This window comes from Bos grunniens, chromosome 7 (genome assembly GCF_055505025.1).
Source record: "Bos grunniens cultivar Pamir isolate PY7600 chromosome 7, Bosgru_T2T1.0, whole genome shotgun sequence".
Taxonomy (NCBI): Eukaryota; Metazoa; Chordata; class Mammalia; order Artiodactyla; family Bovidae; genus Bos; species Bos grunniens.
In genome coordinates this window covers 11,396,491-11,419,115 of record NC_141171.1, presented here as the reverse complement: position 1 = coordinate 11,419,115, position 22,625 = coordinate 11,396,491, and the positions used below count along the sequence as shown (strand labels likewise).

The 22,625-nt window shown below is 51.7% G+C and overlaps 1 protein-coding gene and 1 long non-coding RNA gene across 5 annotated transcripts in view; one reads left to right on the top strand and one right to left on the bottom strand.

Annotated features, from left to right (window-relative positions):
• Positions 1 to 8,006: 8,006 nt before the first annotated feature.
• On the bottom strand, positions 8,007 to 12,484 carry LOC147368380 (uncharacterized). Its single transcript, XR_015166619.1, has 2 exons — positions 11,926 to 12,484; positions 8,007 to 8,216 (listed from the first exon to the last, which is right to left on the bottom strand). It is a non-coding gene; the product is annotated as an uncharacterized LOC147368380 (long non-coding RNA).
• Positions 10,905 to 22,625, top strand: part of PKN1 (protein kinase N1) — a 28,815-nt gene continuing 17,094 nt past the window's right edge. The window contains exons 1-4 of one of the 4 annotated variants that reach the window (XM_086408805.1): positions 10,905 to 11,122; positions 15,810 to 16,113; positions 18,673 to 18,824; positions 20,945 to 21,080. In XM_086408805.1, coding sequence (XP_086264931.1) covers positions 11,102 to 11,122; positions 15,810 to 16,113; positions 18,673 to 18,824; positions 20,945 to 21,080 — 613 coding nt within the window. In that variant the 5' untranslated portion in view covers positions 10,905 to 11,101. Of the gene's footprint in view, positions 11,123 to 14,455; positions 14,565 to 15,809; positions 16,114 to 18,672; positions 18,825 to 20,944; positions 21,081 to 22,625 lie in introns of those variants that run through there. The other 3 variants (XM_086408804.1, XM_086408807.1, XM_086408808.1) reach the window with 3 other exon arrangements.

The following is a 22,625-nucleotide window of genomic DNA, read 5'->3' as shown; positions in this document are numbered from 1 at the left end:
GAATGATGCCAGCGTGGAGGGACATTTTGCACCTTCAGTAGAGAAGGGGCCCCTCAGGGCATGGGAGTGAGAGAAATGGTCCTAAGCCACAATTCCTGTTTGCTGAAAGTCGAGTCAGACACTGCGAGTGGCCATGTAGGTTCAGGCCGAAAAAACCAAAACCACGATGTTTTCGTTATAAAACTTTTGTTGTTGTTGTTACTTTTAGTTTTTCTTTGTATGAAAATTTCCTAGCCTTTTTATCCCGCTAGTGCTTTACCGAGTTGAGCGTTCCCATGAGTTCTGATGATGGATACCCGAGTGACAATTGCCTGGTGCAGTTATAGAACATTTCCATCACCACAGAAAGTTCTGTTGTGTCCCTCTCAAGTCAGCCACACCCCTTTCCTCCCTCCTGCCCCAACCAGGCAACCACTATGTTTATTTCTATCACTATAATCTTGTCTGTTCTTGAATTTAATATAAACAGAATCATGCAGTAGATTGTCTTTTGTGTCTGGCTTCTGCTCAACAAAATGTTTTGAGATTTTCCACATCGCTGTACATAGCAATATGTACAGCATATTGCTTTTTTACTCCTGAGTAGTATTCCACTGTGTGGCTATTCCACAATATAGCCAATGTAGTTTCTCCATTCACCTATAGATAGACATTTTTTCTCCAATATTTGGCCATTATTAATAAATCATATACAAGTATTTTTGTGAAAACGAATTTACTTCTCTAGGGCAAATACCTGGGAGTGAAATGGTGAGTGGAAGGTCATGTGAGTGTTCAGCTTTAGTAGATCCTGGCAGTTTTCTAAGTGGTTGTTCCACTTTACATTGTCACTAGCACCCTGTGAAAGTTCCAGTGATTCTTAATTCTTGCCATACCTGGTACTGTCAGTCTTTTCTCAGCTATGGGAGATTTGGGGGGTGGGAAGGAGGAAGGAAAGTAAGTAGGGCAAACTCCATAAGCCTGCTCCAGCTTTCCAGTCTCCCTAAGCCCTTGACACAATTAAATCTTTCTCCACAGTTTTCCAAAGAGGTTCAGGCATTTCAGTTTTCATTTAGTATAAGGCTACCGCAGGGTCCATGTCTGAGACAAATTCAGAGCTAAAGTCATCACAGGTATAACTTCAGTCAAAAAGCCCAATGAAGAGAAACCAGTCAATCCAGAGGGAGGCTTTACATGACATAAGGTAGATATTGTGTGTAATAATTACATCAGAACACTTACAGAGCACTTCCTCTATACCCGGAAGTGGGGAAGCGGGGACAGAATGAGGGTGACGCATGCAAACTTAAAGGGGGGCACCAAACACCAAACCAAACAAAGCAAAAGACTCATGAGACTTCCCTGGTGGTTCAGTGGTTAAGAATCTGCCTTGCAATGTACGGGACGTGGGTTCCATCCCTGTTCCGGGAAGATCCCACATTCAGTGCAGCAACTAAGCCCGAGAGCCACAGCTACTGAGGCCAAGTGCTGCAACTACTGAACCCCGTACACCTGGAGCCTGTGCTCCACAAGAGAAGCCACTGCAATGAGAAACACGCACAATGGTGAGTAGCCCCTGCTCTCCGCAACTAGAGAGAGCCCACTCATAGCAACGAAGACCCAGCAGAGCCAAAAATAAAAAAATAATTTTTTTAATCTTAAAAAACTGAGTCATCAAGATAAATAATATTTGAATGCAGTATTTTAAAGAAATTAATGTTTAAAATCTCTCTAAAATATCTGATGAGCAAAATATCAAAATTTTAAGTAAAGACAGGGTCAGTAACAGTGCTGCTGCTGCTGCTGCTAAGTCACTTCAGTCGTGTCCGACTCTGTGCGACCCCATAGATGGCAGTCCACCAGGCTCCCATATCCTTGGGATTCTCCAGGCAAGAACACTGGAGTGGGTTGCCATAACAGTGCCACGTCAAGCCATATTGGCACCTGCAAAAGGAAACGTTCAGAACTACTGATCCTGTCTTTTTAAAAAAATAATAATGATTTTATTTACTTGTTTATTATTGACTGTGCTGGGTCTACTTTGCTGTGTGGGCAACGTAGTCGTGGCAAGCGGGGACTGCTCTCTAGTAGTGATGAGACGGCTTCTCATTTCGTTGGATTCTCTTGCTGCAGAGCACAGGCGCTGGGGCTTGCGGGCTTCCGTAGTTGCAGCATGTAGGCTCAGTAGTTGTGGCTCTGGGGCTCCAGAGCACAGGCTCAACAGTCATGGCACTCAGGCTTAGTTGCTCTGAGGTATGCGGGATCTTTGCAGATTAGGGATTGAACCTGTGTCTCCTGCAATGAAAGGTGGATACTTTACCACTGAGCCAGCAGGGAAGCCCTGATCCTGTCTTTATTTGGATTTTTGTTTTTTCATTACTTTTGATTTTTTAAAAATTGCACATGCTGCTGCTGCTGCTAAGTCGCTTCAGTCGTGTCCCACTCTGTGCGACCCCAGAGACAGCAGCCCACCAGGCTCCCTTGTCCCTGGGATTCTCCAGGCAAAAACACTGGAGTGGGTTGCCATTTCCTTCTCCAATGCATGAAAGTGAAAAGTGAAAGGGAAGTCGCTCAGTCGTGTCCGACTCTAGCGACCCCATGGACTGCAGCCTACCAGGCTCCTCCGTCCATGGGATTTTCCAGGCAAGAGTACTGGAGTGGGGTGCCATTGCCTTCTCCAAAAATTGCACATAAAAAACACATAAAACATGTTTATATTTAATTTGGGGGCACCCCCTTAAATGCTGTGTTGGAGGCAAGTGCCTCCCCTACTTTTCACCCCATTGTCCTGGTGCTCAGCCTTGTTCTGAGAAATCTGAATACAGCAACAGATTAACTCTCACCTGGAATAGATGAGCTGTGTGTATTAGCACATCCATGGTTCATATCTATTGTCAGGTGGTTGACCTGAGCTCCAGAGAGAGTTAATCTCGGTCCCAAAGTCACACTGCTGGCAGGAATTCAAGACAAAGCCAGCTCTCTTTATTAGCCAAAACCTCTATCTCACAAAGAGTTGGGCACACCTTAGCAATGGAACAACAGAACGTCTATAGGTTGAGATAGAGGCCAAAGCCAGGTAAGTTGGAAAGCTGGAGAAAACCAGTTCCTGGGGAAAGAAGAGGAGCTCCAGGAAAGCAGGTGAAAGGTGACCTTGGAGGAATTAGATTATCTGAGATGATGCCGGAGAAGGAGGAGACTGGAGCCAGTTGAGTCCAGTAAAGAAGTCTTGGAAAACAAGGGGGAAGAAAAGAAAAAAACGGCATTCACCATCTATGCAGCCAGGGGGAGCTTCTACTATTCAAAACAAGCAACAAGAAAGCCACAAGAAACAAACAAAAATCCCACAAACTTTAAATCCAGAAAAGATTAGAGCCAGCTAAAGTATATCCACCACCCAAGATGAAAAAATGTTCACATTTGTCATATTGGCCTGATTCAGTTCAGAATTATTTTAAGATAGGAAAGATTTTTAAACACCCACCCAAATAGCTAAAAAGGAAAAGACTTACAGTACCGAGGTTGGAGGAGGGGCTGTGGAGGAACCAGAAATGAGAAGACCACTTTGGAAAATGATTTGGCAGTTTGTAATAAGGTTAACTAGGGAACCTCAAGCCCAACACTCTTGACATCTGAGCCAGATCCTTCTTTGCAGTGGGAGCCATCCCGTGCCTTGTAGGATGTTTAGGAGCATTCTTGGCCTCTCGATGCCAGTAACACCCATGCCTCAATGTCTCCAAACCAGAAATGCCTCCAGACATTGCTAATGTCCACCCCCACCCCCCGAAGACAGAAAAAATCATTTCCAATCAGACCCATTGCATTGAACAGGCACCTATGTCATGACTAAGCTGTCCTCATACCAATCAATGAAACATTAAAAAAATTTTTTTGACATATACACACTTATTATTTTTTTCAATTTTTGGCTGCACAGGATCTTCATTGCTGCACGCAGACTTTCTCTAGTTGCGGCAAGTGGGGGCTACTCTCTAGTTGCTGTGTGCAGGCTTCTCATTGCGGTGGTTTCTCTTGTTTCCGAGCACAGGCTCTAGGTGTTCAGGCTTCAGTAGCTGCAGCCCAGGAGCGACTGATTAGTAGATCATTAGTTGTGTCTTGCGGGTCTTAGAGAGTGCAGGTTTCAGTAACTGTGGCTCGTGGGCTCTAGAGCATGGGCTCAGTAGTTAAGGCGCACAGACACAGTTGCTGCTTGACATGTGGAATCTTCCCAGACCAGAGGTTGAACCCGTGTCCCCTGCATTGGCAAGTGAATTCTTATCCATTGCACCACCAGAGAAGTCCAAGGAAACTTTTTTTTGTCCACAAAAAGATATGAACGGGACTTCCCCGGTGGTTCAGCGCAATCCCTGGTAGCTCAGATGGTAAAGCGTCTGCCTACAATGCCAGAGACCCGGGTTTGATCCCTGAGTCAGGAAGATCCCCTGGAGAAGGAAATGGCACCCCACTCCAATATTCTGGCCTGGAAAATCCCACGGACTGAGGAGCCTGGTAGGTTATAGTCCATGGGGTCCCAAAGAGTTGGACATGACTGAACGACTTCACTTTTACTTTTTCACTTTCCCTAGTGGTTCAGTGGGTAAGACTCCATGCTTCCAATGCAGGGGTGTGGGCTTGATCCCTGGTCCAGGAACTAAGTTCCCACACGCTCCACGGTGTGGTCAAAAAGTTATCTTTATACATAACAGATCCAGACTGGAAACAACCAAATGTCCATCAACAAATGAATGAAGAAAGAAACTGTGGTCCATTCACACCATGGAATACCCCTAGAAATAAAAAGGAATGAATGATTGCTATCCACAACATGACGGATAAATATTAAAAACATCATGTTCTTTGCAAACATACACTGTACAGTGTACAATCTAGTGTATGTTGGATTGTACACTTTAAAAGGGTGAATTTTACATTAATAGAAAACAAAATACATATTAAGGGAAAGAATCCAGACATTTGGGGACTCCCCTGGTGATCCAGTGGTTAAGACTTCACCTTCCAATGCAGGGAGTGTGGGTTCAATCCCTGCTTTGGGAGCTAAGATCCCACATGCTTGTGGCCAAAAAGCCAAAACATAAAACAGAAACAATATTGTAACAAATTCAATAAAGACTTTAAAAATAGTCCGTATTTAAAAAAAAAAAAACTTAAAGAGAAAAGAAGTCTAGCCATTTAAAAAAATCATAAAATGATTCCATGAAGTATGAAGCTCAAGAACAGGTAAAGTTAATTTACATAGAATCTACATGAGGAGCTTGCCAGGGAAAGAGCACAAGTAAAACTTATGCAACAGGGGAGTGGGGGCCACAGGGGTAGGTGCATATATACACATTCATGTTGCTACACGCCAAAAGATCTGTGTACTTTACCATATGTAAGTTGCACCTCAATCAAAATAATCAATAATTTAAAGTAAAAGACATAACATTATTGTTAAAGTGAAAGTCATTTCTATTTACACCCCCAACTCCATTCCCCTCCCCCACTACAGAAACAGCCTCAGTAAAAATAAGTGAACAATGACTGCAGCCCTATTCCTTGCTTTTGGAGTAGGAAATGACAACCCACTCCAGTATTCTTGCCTGAAAAACCCCATGAACAGAGAAGCCTGGTGGACTACAGTCCATGGAGATGCCAAGAGTTGGACACGACTCAGCAGCTGAGCATGCACACACATGCTAAGCTTTATGAGAATTAATTCATTTAAACTTCCCAGCAACCCTATGAGGGAGATGGCACTATGATCATCCCTTTTTACAGATGAAGAAACTGAGGCACGGAGCAGTGAAGAAACTTTCCCAGGGACTTCCCTGGTGGCTGAGTGGCTAGGACTCCATGCTCCCAATGCCGGGTGCCTGGGCTCGATCCCTGGTCAGGGAACTAAGATCCCATATGCCACAACTAAGACCTGGTACAGCCAAATAAATTCATTCCATAAATAAAAATAATTTTTTAAAAAAAAGAAAGAAACTTGCCCAGGGTCTCACCGTCCCTGTGCAGTGGTGCCAGAATTTGGACCCAGATGGCTTCCCAGGTGGCACCAGTGCTAAAGAATACGCCTGCCAGTGCAGGAGACATGAGAGATGTGAGTTCGTCCTTGGGTAGGGAAGATCCCCTGGAGAAGTGAATAGCAACCCACTCCAGTATTCTGGCCTGGAGAATCCCATGGACAGAGGAGCCTGGCGGGCTACAGTCCACAGGGTCACAAAAACTCGGATGCAACTGAAGCAGCTTAGCACGCATGCAGCCTGGCAAACCTCAGCCAGGATGCCAGGCATACTGCCCACTACTCTGAACTGCTCCACAAACTTGATACATAATATCCCTTTCTGGATTTTTTTGTAATTTATATAAATAACAGCAAACTATCATTTTTTAACCTTGCTTCTTTATCCCCTCCTTCCACATGTTTTTGAGTTTAGCCTTGTTGATACATGTAGTTCTTCTGGTGGCAAATGAATCTACTCCCATTTCTTTTCTCAGGCCCCATACACTCCCCCGCTGGTGAAGACCTGCTTTGCAAAGAGCCTTATCTTTTGAGAAATAATCCTTATTCAGTTCTTCCCCTGCTAAGAATCTACCAGTGGTTCCCACAGTCCTCAGGGTCAGGTCTGAATTCCACTCCCACTATGGGCAACATCTGGAGTGTTTTCTCTACTCCAGGTTCATCAGCAAAAAAAAAAAAAGAACCAACTCCAGCCATGTTTTCATGATACCTGGTTTGTTCGTCTTTTCATCCAGCAGCTGTTTTTTGAGTACCTTCTGTGTGCTAATCCCTGTTCTAGGAGCAAGAGTAGTCATGTACAGATGTGAAAGTTGGACCATAAAGAAGGCTGAGCGCCAAAGAATTGATGCTTTTGAATCGTGGTGCTGGAGAAGACTCTTGAAAGTCCCTTGGACAGCAAGGAGATCAAACCAGTCAATCCTAAAGGAAATCAACCCTGATATTCATTGGAAGGACTGATGCTGAAGCTGAAGCTCCAATACTTTGGCCACCTGATGGGAAGAGCCGTCTCACTGGAAAAGATCCTGATGCTGGGAAAGATGGAAGGCAGGAGGAGAAGAGGACAACAGAGAATGAAATGATTGGATGGCATCAGTAACTCAATGGACATGAGTTTAAACAAACTCCAGGAGATGATGAAGGACAAGGAAGCCTGAAGTGCTGCAGTGCATGGGGTCACAAAGAGTCAGTCACCACTTAGGGACTGAACAACAACAAGGAGCCAGAGACCCAGCAGTGAACAGGACAAAAATCCCTATCCTATTTTGTCGTTGTTTAGTCTGTAGGTCGTGTCTAACTCTTTGTGACTCCGTGGACTGCAGCTGCCAGGCTCCCCTGTTCATGGGATTCTCAAGTCAAGAATACTGGAGTGGGTTGCCATTTCCTCTTCCAGAGGATCTTCCCGACCCAGGGATCGAACCCATGTCTCCTGCTTGGCAGGTGGATTCTTTATCACTGAGCCACTAGGGAAGCCCCTCCTGCTCTCTGGGAACTGACATCTTTCTGGTAAAGTCTGACAAGAAAGAATATAGTCGTCAAATTTATTAAAATTTTTCAAGGATAAAAAAAGTATGTGAGGGTTGGAGTTTGGTAGTGATGGGGTGGGCCTTGTTCTGGGTGGAGATGCAGTCAGGGAAGACTTCCTTAAGAAGGTGACATTTAGACAAAAATGGGCATGAAGTGAGAAAGAGAGAATGCCAAGATGAGAAGGAAAAGCATTGCAGGCAGTGAGAACGGCTAGTGCAAAGGCCCTGAGGTAAGAATCAGCATGGGTGAGGAGGCTATGCAGTCAGAGTGGAATGAGTGACGGGATGTGGGTGGGAGACGAGGGCAGAGGAAGAAGGATATACCAGGTTCTACCTCACCCACCTCTGGGCCTTTTTGCTTCTGCTGTTCCTTCCACCACACACCCTTTTCTTCTCTATCTATTTGGCAATTTCCTAATTTGTCCCTTAGTGCCAGCCCTTCTGCCTCCTCTTGGGCAGCTGTCCTCCCAAGGCATTCACTGGCTGGGTTACCTTTCTCCTGACAGCTCACACTCAGTGCATTTACTCCTTCCACAAAGACTGAGTGAGCTTAGGCCAGTTACTGGGAAATTTCAGAGACAAGTGATATTTAAAAGAAAGAAAACAGGCTTCCCTGGCGGTTCAGCAGTTAAGACTTCATCTTCCAACGCAGCAGGTTGTGGGTATGATCCGGCAGCTAACATCCCATATGCCTGGTGGCCAAAAAACAAAACATAAAACGGAAGCAGTATTGTAACAAATTCAACAAAGACTTTAAAAATGGTCCACATTAAAAAAAAAAAAAAATCTTAAAAAAAAAAAAAAAGCAGAGCCATGGGCCAGAGATGACAGGATATGGAGGTGCTCTGGGAAGATTTCTCAGAGGAGATGACATACGAACAGAGACCTAAATGATCAGAAGAGGCCAGCCTTGGGGAGATGTGAGGGAAGGGCATTACAGACTGGGGGACAGCCAGTGCAAAGGCCCTGTGGTTGGAAGTAAGGTGAGAATATCTGAGGAACGGAGAGAAGGCCAGTTTTGTTAGATGGGGGTGAGGGAAGTGGAGGGGGCTGTGGCTGGACGGGTGGGCAGAGGCTGGACTGGACTACCTTGCAGGCCAGACGAGGAGTGGTGTGTTTCCTAAGAGCTCCAGAGTGCCAGAAACAGGTTTTCCAGCAGGCAGTGGTGGGTTATGTTGGGGGTGATTTCGGGCTTCTAAGGCCCTGGAGAGGACTGGAAAGAGGCCAGAGGAGGCACAGGGAGGTGTTGGTGCAGTTATCATATTTGGCTGAGTTTATACAATAAGTCCTTGGTGTTTCAAGCCCAGAGTGAAATTTTGTTTCCAGTGCTACCGAAGTCCCCAGTGGGTGCCGATAAATATTCACTGAGTAAATGAATGCCAGGAGGTTGGAGTGAGACTTTGGCAGGGTTCCCCAGCTCTATCCAGGGAAGCAGCCTGGAAACCTGTCAGGCAGCAGAGGGCCCTTCCCTGGATAAGGTGGTAGACTGGCTCTCAGCCTTGCTTGGCCCCATCATCCCCATCTGTAAAATGGGTGGGCTGGAGAATTAGAGGAAGACGCAGCAAGGACCATAAATCTTGACTTTATAATTGGTGCTAAGTCGATTCAGTCATGTCTGATTCTTCATGACCTTGTGGACTGTAGTCCCCTCTCCCAACTCCTCTGTCCCTGGGATCCTCCAGGCAAGGATACCGGAATGGGTGGCCATGCCCTCCTCCAGGGGATCTTTCCGACCCAGGCATGGAGCCTGTGTCTCTTGAGTCTCCTGCATTGACAGTCGGGTTCTTTCCCACTAGCACCACCTGGGAAGCTCATTGAGGGTGAGGGGCCTGAGTTTCCTCATATTTAAATTAAAAGCAAAAGAGCTGGCTCAAAGGTTTCTTTAATTCAATGGATAAATATTTGAGGAACTGCCAGGAAACAGGTGTGGCTGCAAAGAGTGAGCAAGGTGAAGAGGTGGGAGAAGAGGAGAGAAGGAAGGTGAAGGGCCTTGTGGGTTTCTGGTAGGACTTTGGCTTTTCCTCTGGGGAAGCTGGGAGTCAAAGAGGGATCTAGGCAGAGGTGGGACATTACCTGACTTAGACATTCCTAGGCATCCCTGGGTTGTTGTGGGGAAAAGAGACTATGGGGTCAAGGGAGGAACCCAGGGACCTGACAGGAGGCGATTGCACTGGTCCAGGTGAACGATGATGAAGATGGACTTGGTGGAGACAGTGGAGGGGAGGGAGAAGTGGGCAGATTGTAGATTGGTATAATTTCTCTTCTTCCTCTTCCTCTTTCTCTGTTCACCACCACCACCACCACTACCCAGCCCCAAAGAGTCGCCCAAAGGGAAAGAGAAAACACCCCGCCCCGATCTCTGGGACCGTGTATGCCATGCAAAGCTGCGGGTAACCAAGGTAGCCTCCCGCGCTCTGGAGGGTCCCAGAAGGGCGCCAAGGCGGAGGAGCGCTCTCTGCCCCGCGCCCAAGGGACCGCAGCTTGGTTCAGTCACCGGGTTTGAAAAGTAGTGCCCGGTCTGCCACGAGCCAGGCTGCATGCTCCAGGGACTCCGGAGACCCTGGAGAAGCTCCTCAGATGTCTCCACCTTCTGCCTCCGACCCAGCACGAGTCTGCACCGTGGAGCGCCACCTGCACGCAGCAGCCCCGAAGAAGCGTGTCCCCATGTTACAGAGGCGAAAACTGAGGATTAGACGCTACAGGGCCCACAGCGAGTCCGTGACGGATTTAGGGGTCAAATCTCTTTACATAACGGCAAAAACACTAAAAATCACAGCAGCTAACCTTTGTCCAGCGCTTACTGCGTTCACAGCACTTGGCATGCATTGTCTCATTTCATTTGTCAACACCTCCAAGGGTGGGTAGGTCAATCCTTCTTCTTCTTTTTCTTTCTTTTTTTTTTTTTTACAGATAAGGGGCTGTTAGGTTTGGGGGACTCCCCCAAGGCATAGGGTGCTGGAATTTGAACACAAGTCTGCTCAGAGCTTGTCTCAAGCCTGTGGGGGAAGCTCCGGTGCCCTTGAATGACAGACTGTTCCAAGAAAGCCTGAACTTGCAAACACAGGGAGAAAATGAGTTGTTTTTGTTTTTTTGAGAGGAGGTCCCGGGAGGTCCAAAGGCCTCCACAGCTCTCCGCTTTAACGTGGCTCCCTCTTTTCCTTTGGATTCCCGCGCGCTCAATCGGGTGACCCGTGGGAAAAGGGAGAAATCCGAAAGAAGGAAAGGCGAGCGAAACAGACCCGGCAGCTTCCGCTCCGGAGGGGGGCGCACGGCGGCCAGGACCCCGCAGCCCCGGGGGCCGTCGGGAGCCCCGCCCCTCGGCCCCGCCCCCTCCCCGGGCGCCGACCTCGGTGGTCACGTGACCGGGCCCGGCGGCCGCTGGGGCCGGAGGGCGCGGCGCGCGGACTCGGCGGCCAGGCCAGGCGCGGCCCGAGCCGAGCAGGCCGGAGCCGGCCCTGCGCCTTGTGGGGGGCGTCGCGCCGCGCCCGCCCCCCGCCCCGCCCCGTGCGGGGCGCACGCGCGCTCCTCTCAGCGCCCCTCCCTCCGCGCGGGGACCCCTGGCGGGCTGCGTGTGGACATGGCCAGCGACGCTGTGCAGGTAGGCGCACCTGCGTTTGCAGCCGCCCAGCGGCCAGCAGGCGCTGGGGACCCCCTCCCGCGCACCGCCGGAGCTCCCGGGATCGGGGCGGCCAGGGCGGGTTCCCACCTCCCCCGAGCGCTAGGCGCCCCCTCCCTGGGCCGGCACTGTGGAGCCAGCGCAGTCTCCTCGGCAGGTGGAGGTACGCGCGGGGGAGGGTATGGGAGCGAGGAGGGTCCTACAGCATTCCCAGCTCCGCCCTTCTCTGAGAATTAGAGAGGGCTCAGCGAAGGCTCGACTTCGGGTGTCTGTGGCTAGCTGGGCATCCCGGTGCCAGTCGACCCTGCCGCTCGCTCCCTCTCCTCAGCGTTCGGTTCTCTGGCAGGTGCCGCTCCACCTGAGCAGGTGCCTGGCGCGATGCCCCAGGAAGGGCGCAGGCCACTCGCCCCGTTTCCCCCACCCTCCCCCACGCACAACAAAGCTCCGGCGGCACCCCCACCTCCGGACTGAGCTTTACGATGGTCGCGACGCTGCAGATTGGCACCTGTTGGCGGAAGTGCCAGAGTCACCTCTTTAGGTCTGGGGACCAGGGACCCACACAGCCAGCCACTCGGCTGCCAGGTGGAACCTTATCCCAGGATTCCAGATGGGGAGTGTCCATGTCAATGAACTGGGGATTCTCTTTTACCTGGAATCCTGCCTGGACCGGGTCACCCAACAACCCACACATCAACACACACAGAGGCACAGGTGACTGACACCGAAGTGCCACCCACCGAGGTTCTCCCTGTGCCATCTTGCGGACATCACAGCCTGGAACTCACCTTCCCTGCCTGTGGTGAGCAGGGCCGGAGTGACTGCTGAAACCTCTTTGGGTCAGTGACCCAAATCTGAGACATGTCCTGTACCTCCGGTGCCCCCACAGTGCCTCATCAGCTCTCCGTCGTCCTGTGGTTGCTGTGTAACTGGGTTCTCATCTCCTTCTGCACCTGCCCCCACATCCCCTTTGTGTCTCCCCCGTGACCCCCTGTCCCCCGCCCCAGTCCTGCTGATGGCCTGCCAGCCTTGCCGAGGAGCTGGGCGTATCTGGTGTTGCCGATCACATAAGGTCAGACCTTGGGGGCTGGGGAGGGCCTGGGTCCCTGCCTCTACCCCATCAGCCCTGGGAGGACAGTGTAGGACTCCCCTGGCACATGCATGCGTTTGGCATGTAGCAGACATGGCCCGGACGGAGACTGTGATTCCTGGAACGAGGCTGGACCTGCGCCCTGGTCCCCTTTCCCGTCTTCTGCCTGCTCTCTTCTCCCTACCCCACCCCCACCCCCACCCTGTCCTGGTCATTCCTCTCTCGTGGCTGCTTGGATCTGCTACCCCTGTCCCTCTGTCTGTCCCAGTGTGTGTGCCTGTCTGTTCTGTGTCCGGCAAACGGATGTCCTGTCCGGATTCCAGAAACGCCCAACGCATTGAAATCTCCGGACATGGGGTCTAGATCCCTGGTCACTCTAGGAAGAGGGAATTTCTGGGAAGTGGACCCTCTGGACCTGGGGCGGGGGAGGCGTTTTCTGCTTCTTGGAGGGTGTTGGGGATTCCCCAAGGCCAGGCCAGGCTCCTGATTCATGGGTTCATCTTGTTGGCCCTCAGGTGACCTCTGCCCTGGATAAGAGTGAGTCACCCAAGGAAGGAGAACCAGGGAGGCCCAGCCTCCCTCTCTCCCTCTGCATATTCTCAGCCCTCAGCTGCTGGAGGAGGTGGGGCTGAGGGATCCTGCTCCTCCCCCCCACCCGGACTCCCCTCATTCGAGCTGGCCCTGCTCCTGGCTGCACCAATGCTCTGCCTGCTGGGGACAGGGTGGGGCTGGGTGGCTGGTGGGACCTGGTTGATAGCAGGTGGTAGGAGGTGACCCTGGGTGTAAATTCCAGAGCTGTCACTTCCTCACGGTGTGTCCTAGGCCCAGCGCCATTCCTTCTTTGAGCCTTGGTTTTTGCCGTCAAAATTGAAAAAAAAAAAATGTAGCTCAGAGGGTTTTCACGGTGAGGAAGGATGTAGACCAGGTCAGCCCCTTGCAGGTGGGGCTGCTGTGAAATCCTTACCAGTGGTCATGGTCAGCAGTTCAGGGTGTGAGTCTGTGTCCTTTAATCCAGGGTTTCTAAAGCTCAGCACTATTGACATTTGGGGCTGAATCGTTCTTGGAGGTGGAGACTCTCATGTTTACAGTGGAATGTCAAGCAGTTTCCATGAACTCAACCCCATAGAGCCTAGTAGCAGCCCCAGTTATGACAACCAACCCAGAATGGCTCTGGATATTGCCAACTGCCCCTAGAAGTTAGGTGGGAGTGTTGGCAGTCCCCTCTGCCATCGAGAACTGCTGCTGCCATCCCTCTGAGCCTCAGTCTCCTCACCTGTAAAGTGGGAGGGGAAATATGGCAGCTGCTCAGGATAAAATTGAGGGGTCAGTAGGATCATGGGAGTGATACTTTAGGCCTGAAGTAAATCTTCCCTGGGGGCAGCTGCCCTTGAAGTTGATCGAGAGCAAACCCTGACTTTCCTCATCTCTAAAATCGGGTCTCACCGTGGCGGCAAATAATATACGTGGGGCTCTTCCTGCCTGGCTGACAACTAGCTCCGATTCTGGGCACTCTTGTAGGAAATCTCAGTTCTGTCTCCTGTTGGCTGTGGGACTTTGGGCAAGTTGGGTCACCGCCCCAGGTCTCGGTTTCCTCATCTGGGAAACGGATTGATAACAGCACCTCCTGGAATGGCATTAGTTGACCTGGCATGCAGCTTGAAGTAACCACCATGGTTCTTAATAATCATATTTGAGCTTGAGTGGAGACACTCGCACCCCAGCCCTGCAGAGCTGTCTCCTCATGATGTAGGCCTCAGGGAGGTACCGCAGGGCCGGCCGGGCCCCCAGGCCTCCAAGCTGTGGTCAGCAGCAGCAGGTAACCGAGCTGAGAAGAAGCCGGAAGTTGGGACAGGAAGGGGGCTGGGCCGCCCATGTAAGCACTTGTGGGTGTTGGTGTTTATAAGTATATACAGGGGGTGGGGGGTGGGCACACACTGGCCAGCCTGTGATACCTGCACGTGCCTGTAGGTGTATAAGAGTGTGTTGTAGGGAAGCTGTATATGTGGGGAAGGCTGCTCTTCATGTCCACACTAGTGGGCCTGTGTGTGTGTGCCTGCTGTGTACACCTTGGGCATCCTCAGGACAGGGAGCAGAGGGGCCACCCCTGGGATGACCCCAGAGAAGCAGGCTCAGCCCTCGAGTCGGGGCTGAGAGGAAGGTCCTCTTGATGCCCCAGAGCCCCAGAGCTGGCCTTCGCAGGGGTTGCTGGGAGCCAGCAGGAAAGAGGAAGTAGCAGGCGAGAGGCCCTGGCAGGGCTGAGGTTCAGGAAGAGGGCGGGGCCCTCAGCCGGGACCCAGGATGGCGGAGGCTGATCCCCCTTTGGACCGGGAGCTGGAGGTGGGGGCTGGGGTCCTTGTGGGGGAGGGGCAGCAGAAGAGGACCCCAAGTGGCACAGGACAGAGGGGCCCTGCCCTTGGGACCTCTCGGTTTTGGACTGAGGGGAGGAGGTGGGGTGCTGGCTTTGGAGTTTTCTGTTTGAAAGATGAAACTGTTTTGGGCCCTTTGGGCTTCCAGATTGGGGAAATAGAGGAGGAAGGGAACAGTGCTCTTTTCTTTAGGGTCCCAGTTGTAGACAACAAAAGGAGGGGAGATAGCGCTTGGCTCCAGGATCTCCAAGTTTGGGGGTATAGCAGGGAATAGACAAAACCTGTCTCCAGGCCCTCCTAGTTTGGGGTTACAGCAGGGAATAGACGAGGCCTGTCCCTGGATCCTCCTAGTTTGGGGTTACAGTAGGGAATAGATGAGGCCTGTCTCTGGGTCTTCTTAGTTTGGAGGTACAGCAGGGAATAGACAAAGCTTGTCTCCACACCCTCCTACTTTTGGGGTACAGCAGGGAATAGATGAGGCCTGTCCCTGGGTCCTCCTAGTTTGAGGGTGCAACAGGAAATAGACAAGGCCTGTCCCTGGGTCCTCCTGGTTCAAGGGTACAGCCATGAGGAGAAGGAACCTGCTCTTGGAACCCCAACCTTGTGGTTTGGGGGGCATCACAGGCCTGCCCTTGATACTTCCTCATTTGGGGAGCAGCAGAAGGAAAGCTGCCCTCAGGCCCTCCTAATGTGGGGCATAAGGGAGCAGAGATGGGGCGTGCCTTTGGGACCTCCTAGTTTAGGGGGGCAGCAAAGGGGAGAGGGGGTCTCCCCTCAGGACCTGGTCATTTGCGGGCAACAAAGGGAGACAGAGCCTGTTCTTGGGCCCCCCTAATTTGGGAGGACAGTGGAAGGAGAGATAGGGCCTGACCTTGGGGACCCCGAGCGGTGGGGACCCAGTGATGGGGCAGTGCAATCTGCCCTGCAGGATCCCACTGCATGAGGACAGGGGGCGAGACTGAACTGTACCTATGGTCTTCTTGTCTGAGGGGACGGCAAGGAGAAGGCCCTGCCCTTGAGACCTCACAGTTTGGAGGTGTCAGGAAGCAGGCACAGGGCCTTGTCTCACCTCCCAGTTTTAGGGGACTGTCGGAGGCCATGGACCAGGCCCTGTGTCAGGAGTGCCCCCCAGGAGGAGGCCGGGCCAGGCCGGCTGAACGTGGTCTGCACCCCCAGAGCTGCCCTGGCCCCACTGACCCTGCTTCGTCCCCCGCAGAGTGAGCCGCGCAGCTGGTCCCTGCTGGAGCAGCTGGGCCTGGCGGGTGCTGACCTGGCAGCCCCTGGGGTACAGCAGCAGCTGGAGCTGGAGCGGGAGCGTCTGCGGCGGGAGATCCGCAAGGAGCTGAAGCTGAAAGAGGGTGCAGAGAACCTGCGGCGAGCCACCACCGACCTGGGCCGTAACCTGGGCCCTGTGGAGCTGGTGCTGCGCGGCTCCTCACGCAGGCTTGACCTGCTGCACCAGCAGCTGCAGGAGCTGCATGCCCACGTGGTGCTGCCCGACCCTGCGGTGGGCGTGCATGGTAAGCCAGGCTTCCCTGGGGTAGGGGGTGGGGGATGCGGGATTGGGGGCCTCCACTGCCCAGGGCTCACCCACTGTGTCCCAGAGTGAGGCCAGCCAGCCCATTGCCACTGACCCTCAGGGAGACACACTCGGTCACGGCAGCTTCCAACCTGAAAATGCAGGCGGCTGCTATTACTGCTGCAAGTGCTCAGTCGTGTCCAACTCTGTGTGACCCCATGGACTGTAGCCCGCCAGGCTCCTCTGTCCAGTGGAATTCCCCAGGCAAGAATACTGGAGTGGATTGCCATTTCCTTCTCCAGGGGATCTTCACCACCCAGGGATTGAACCTGCATCTCTTGCGTCTGCTGCATTGGCAGGCGGATTCTTTACAGTGGTGCCACCTGGGAGGCCCAAATACAGGCAGACCAAAGGCCAAAACCAACACCCAGAGAAGGGTACACATACTCACACCCACACCCGGACAACACCAAAGGGCTTACATGGTATCACACAAATATCCAGACTCACAGTCACACCCACACCTGGACAACACCAAAGGGCTTACATGGTATCACACAAATATCCAGACTCACAGTCACACCCACACCTGGACAACACCTAAAGGCTCCAGCTGATTAAAAAAAATGTTTAATTGTGATTAAAAAACACATAACAGCACCTGAAAGTATAACAGCATTGTTAGCTGGCTATTGTTATTGCTTCTGTTTAGACCCCATGTTTGTGACCCCATGGACTGCAGCCTGCTAGGCCCCGCTGTCCATGGGATTTTTCAGCAAGAATAGTGGAATAGGTTGCCATTTCTTTCTCCAGTGTATCTTCCCAACCCAGGGATTGAACCTGCATCTCCTGCTTAAGAGGCATATTCTTTACCACTGAGCCATCAGGGAAGTCCCTTAATCACCTATATTCTAATATAAAATAAAATGTTTTGGAAAAAAACATGTTACAGAAAATTTATCATTTTTGAGCATACAGCTCAGTGGTATTGAGTATTTTCACATTTTTGTGCAAGGAATATGCAGAACTTTTTCATCTTACAACTAAAAACAAAGATGTAACACACATCACATCAGTAGCCAGAGACCCTCACACACAGTTGCGCCAGCACCCAGACAACTCCAAGGGCCTACCCTGTGGCTCAGCGGTAAAGAATCTGCCTGCAGTGCAGGAGATGTGGGTTCGATCCCTGAGTCGAGAAGATCCCCTGGAGAAGGGAATGGCAACCCACTCCAGTATTCTTGGCCTGGGAAATCTCATGGACAGAGGAGCCTTGGCCGTCTACACTCCATGGGTTGCTAAAGAGTCAGACATGACTGAGTGACTAAATAGCAGCATTATTCTGTGAATACCCAGAGACTTCCATACTGCCAACCAGGACCCAGTTAAATGCACACTCCATCACACCAACACATACACAAAACCTAAGGACTCGCACATGCTCACACCAACCCCCAGATATTCAGACACACAGAGCTGCTGTCACAGGTGTTTACCAACCCATAAACAGCCTGAGACTTACACACACAACTGGACAAGACCTGAGACTCAGCACCACTTAGCCCAACACCCACACACCTCTTTGTTGTGTCAATAGCTGGAGGCTAACAGACGGAGAAGGCAATGGCACCCCACTTCAGTACTCTTGCCTGGAAAATCCCATGGACGGAGGAGCCTGGTGGGCTGCAGTCCATGGGGTTGCGAAGAGTTGGACACGACTTCACTTTTCACTTTTCACTTTCTACTTTCATGCATTGGAGAAGGAAATGGCAACCCACTCCAGTGTTCTTGCCTGGAGAATCCCAGGGACGGGGAAGCCTGGTGGGCTGCCATCTGTGGGGTCGCACAGAGTCGGACACGACTGAAGCGACTTAGCAGCAGCAGCAGCAGCAGCAACACTATCAGATCAACACTTGCAGATGATGAAAAAGAGTTCAGCCAATGCTCAAAAACCTCGTCCCGTCACAGCTGTACCTAGAGTCCCTCTGATGGTCATACCACTCTCTGGAGATTCACACAGAGCTGTGCCAACCTCCAGAGACACACATGTCCAGCTGTTCCAACACTCGGACGCTGTCACACCAGTGCCAGGAGATCTGATTGCACAGTTGTGCTGACAGTCGCAAACATGTGCACAGAGTCATCCCCATCACCCAGAATCTCACAAAGTCATTCTAACACCTCACATCTCGCAGTTAAACTAGCACCTGGGGAGACACACACTCAGTTATGCCAACACCCTGAAGGTCACAGACTTAACCACAGCCACACCCGCTGACGCCTACACAACCGTGTACATCGTTGGGGTGTATATACCTTCTCTACAAAGGTATATACGGTCACACCAAGGACTCATATACACCTGTGTTCATTCACACTGGTCCCACCCCAGCCCTGAAAGGGTTTCCCTATGAGGGCTGGTGGGGAGTGGGCCCTGTGGCCCCTGGCCCCCAGCTCTTCCTCCTCCCAGGCCCAGGGGTGGATCCTCTCAGCTGGCGCAAAAGCACCTGGGCAGTTGGAGAGGAGGGCTGTGGTGACTCTGTCCCATCTACCCCTCCAGATGCCCCCCAGTCCCCTGGCACAGGCGACTCTGCCTGCTCAGCCACCAACCTGAGCCGCGTGGCCGGTCTGGAGAAGCAGCTGGCCATCGAGCTGAAGGTGAAGCAGGGGGCAGAGAACATGATCCAGACATACAGCAACGGCAGCACCAAGGTGGGAGCAGCGTGCGTGCACACCCCCCGTGTGCATGTACACCTGTGGGCGCATCACAGGCTGGAGCCTGCAGTGGGGCCAGGGTGGTACCTCCATCTGCCTCCCAGGAGGCTGGGGTGCTCTGGGTTGGGGACAGAGGGCTGTTGAGTGACTCTGCAGCAGGATTGGAGTGTGGGCAGCTTGGGTGGGGGCAGAGAGGAAACTGGATGACTGTGGGTGATGTCAGGTCGACACACGGCAGAGACTCCCCCCCATACTCAGTTACCCCCAGAGACGGGGCAACATGCAGCCTCTCACTGCTGGTGGCATCTCTGCCATGTACACACAGATCAACGCCTAGATGCACACGTGACTGTTTAGTGGCTCAGTCGTGTCCGACTCTTTGCACCCCTGTGGACTGTAGCCCACCAGGCTCCTCTGTCCATAGGGTTTTTTAGGCAAGAATACTGGAGTGGGTTGTCATTTCCTCCTCCAGGGGATCTTCCCAACCCAGGGATTGAACTCATGTCTCTTGCATTGATAGGCAGGTTCTTTACCACTGAGCCACCAGAGAAGCCCAGATGTATATAGTATCATCATAATATGTAGAGACACACCCATGGTCATAACAGCATCTAGAGACACACAGTGGCATATCACCACTGTGACACACACATATACCGTCATAACATCTAGATTCACAGCAGTAACAACTCTCAGAAGCACGTGGACAAAAACCACAACAGTCACCTCTAGACACACAGAGACACATACCATCATAGAACACCCAGGACACACAGCTCAGGCCAACAGGACACCTAGACGCACAGACACACACATCATCAGTTTTTCACACCCAGAGATCAGAGTTGTCACACAGACGTACCCCCCGTTGTACCAACATCAAGTACACAGTAACAGGTTGGCAGCAACACCCAGAGACAGTTACACCCACGGGCAGAGTTAGACCTACAGCTAGAGACCCAGAGAGCATCCATGCCTGTGAGTGCACACACAAACGTGAATATTGCACAGGAGGACACAGACTGTGCAGCATTTTTCTTAACCTTTTATTGAGGTGTAACAGATGGACGTCAAGTGCAGAAAACCTAAGTGTACAGCCAGTGAATCTTTATCTAGGTACCCACCGCCCTTACTGAACCTTTCCTGTCACCCAGAAGTGCCCTCCTGCCCCCTTCAGTCAATACCCAGTCTTCTTTCATCACAGATTGGCAGTGCCTGGCTTTTTAAAAATTTATTTTATTTATTTTTATTTTTGGCTGCTCTGGGACTTCATTGCTGTGCTCAGGCTTTCTGTAGTTGTGGAGCGTAGGGGGCCACTCTCTAGTTGCAGGGCATGGGCTTCTCTTGTCATGGAGCACAGGCTCTAGGGTGCGCATGCTCAGTAGTTGTGGCACATGGGCTTAGTTGCCCTGCTGCATGTGGAATCTTCCTGGACCAGGGATCGAACCTGTGTCCCTTGCATTGGCAGGTGGATTCTTAACCACTGGACCACTAGGGAAGTCTGTCAGTGCCTGGTTTTGAACATAGCACCAAGTCAATGGAAAAATCCACTACCAGTTCCTGGCACTTGTACCCACATAGGGTCCTTGGCTATGTCCAGTCAACCCTGTAGCTTGAATTGCACACACCACCATCAGGATCCTGCTCCCTGCAACTGTCTACAACTGTCTCACACCCAGTCACCCCTGGACTCACCCATGTGGCTACAGGCAAGGCTATGCCCACCATGGGGAACACACACACATACGCCATTCTAACAGCTGACACAAATAGAGTGCCTGCTGGTGCCAGGTACAGTTGTGAGCCCTACACACAGATTACCTCCTTTAATCCTCAGCCCAGTGGTGGTTGGTGCTGTTAGTACACTCCCCTTCCCGCAGATGAGCAGACAGACCCAGAGCGGTTGAGCAGCTTGTCCAAAGTCACACAGCTGTTAGGTGGCAGCTGTCAGGATTCACATGCCAAGGCTCCATCTCCCTTCAACACCCAGGAACACAGTCTTTCACACCCACACATGAATGCTCTGTCACCCAGAGCCTGCCTGGGGTAGACACCAGGACGGGTGGTCAGGCCCCCACCTGCCCAGTTTTCCCCTCACGGCCTGTCTCTGCCATCAGGACCGGAAGCTGCTGCTGACAGCCCAGCAGATGCTGCAAGACAGTAAGACCAAGATAGATATCATCCGCATGCAACTGCGCCGGGCACTGCAGGCCTGCCAGCTGGAGAGCCAGGCGGCCCCAGACGAGGCTCAAGGTGAGTCCATCACCCTGAGACAGCCTGCCCTGCATTCCACCTTGCAGAGTTCAGCTCCCAGCCCCACAAGGGGTCCCTTTCTAAGGCAGGGAGGTGGGTGCTGTGACTCACCATGCTAGAATGCGTTCCTGACCCTCTCTGGGCCCCAGTTTCCCATTCTGTCCCACTCGAGATTTGCACGTGATGTTATTGGCAAACTACAGCTCTTGGACCAAATCTGCTACTGCCTCTTTTTGTTTGTTTTGGAAATACTGAAGACCCAGCCATGCCTGTTGGTTTACTGTCGCCTACGACTGCTTGTGCACTGTGACAGTGGGGCCAAGTAGTGGCAACAGAGCTTGTGGTCCACAAAGACAAAAATATTTACCCTTTGGCTCTTTAAAAAAATAGTTAATTCAGTTTTGGCTGTGCTGGGTCTTCGTTGTTGTGTGAAGGCCTCTCATTGCAGTGGCTCCTTTTATTGTCGAGCATGGGCTCTTGGGCTTCGGTAGCTGCAGCTCACGGGCTCTGGATCGCAGGCTCAGTAGTTGTGCAGCAGGCGTGTAGTTTGCCCTGCGGCATATGGATTCTCCCTGGACCAGGGTTGAATCCACGTCCCCTGTATTGGCAGGCAGCCTCTTAACCACTAGACCACCAGGGAGGTCCTACCCTTTGGCTCTTGATGGAGAAAATGTGTGGACCCCTGGGCTCGGCAGTTGCCTTGCTGTGTTGGTCCCTGTAATATGAAACTGTGGGTGTCCACAGCGTGTGTGTGTGTTTCCTATGTATCTCAGTGTCTGAATGCCTGAGGCCGTCTCAACCCAATTGTCATCCTGAATTTGAGACGGACTGTACTGTACGCATCAGCTCTCCAGGTTTCACCTGCAGGGGTGACTGCACTAGTGACGTTCGTCAGTGTTAAGGTGGTATTTGCCCTGGGGACCAGAGTTTGTACACGTGCCCCATAACTATGAGAGTTCCTGTATCACCATGAGAGTGTGTCAGCTGTTGGTGGGTGTTAGTGTGTTCGGGCTGCTCCACCACAATACCACGGACTGGGGATGAGGGGGCATGTAAACAACAGACATTTATCTCTCACTGTGCTGGGGGCTGAAAGTCCAAGATCAAGGCGCTGGCGGATACAGCGTCTGGTGAGAGCCCTCTTCCAGATTCATAGATGGCTGCCTCCTTACTGTGTCCTCGCATTGTAACTTTTGGTGACAGCCTAATCTTGCCCCTGTAAGTGTAAAAGTCTTGACAACCACCTGGGCACATGTGACAAAAGTCTTGGTGGGTGCCGCACAGCTGTGGGCGAGTGTGACTGTAGGAATGCTTGAGTGTGAGTCTAGGTCATCATGTGGGACAGCAAGACTGTCCTTGAAATCTACAGCCGTGGATAAGCACGACTGTGACCTTATGCCTGTGGGTGACAGGTTTCCTGCACCTAGGTGACAGTGTGTCCTTGCGCCTACTCCCTGTTCCATTGGGCGACTGTGGCTGTGTCCTCTGTTGGGCTGTGGCTGCATCCCTGGGACTTCATTCTGAGTGTGAAGCCAGCCTGTTTCC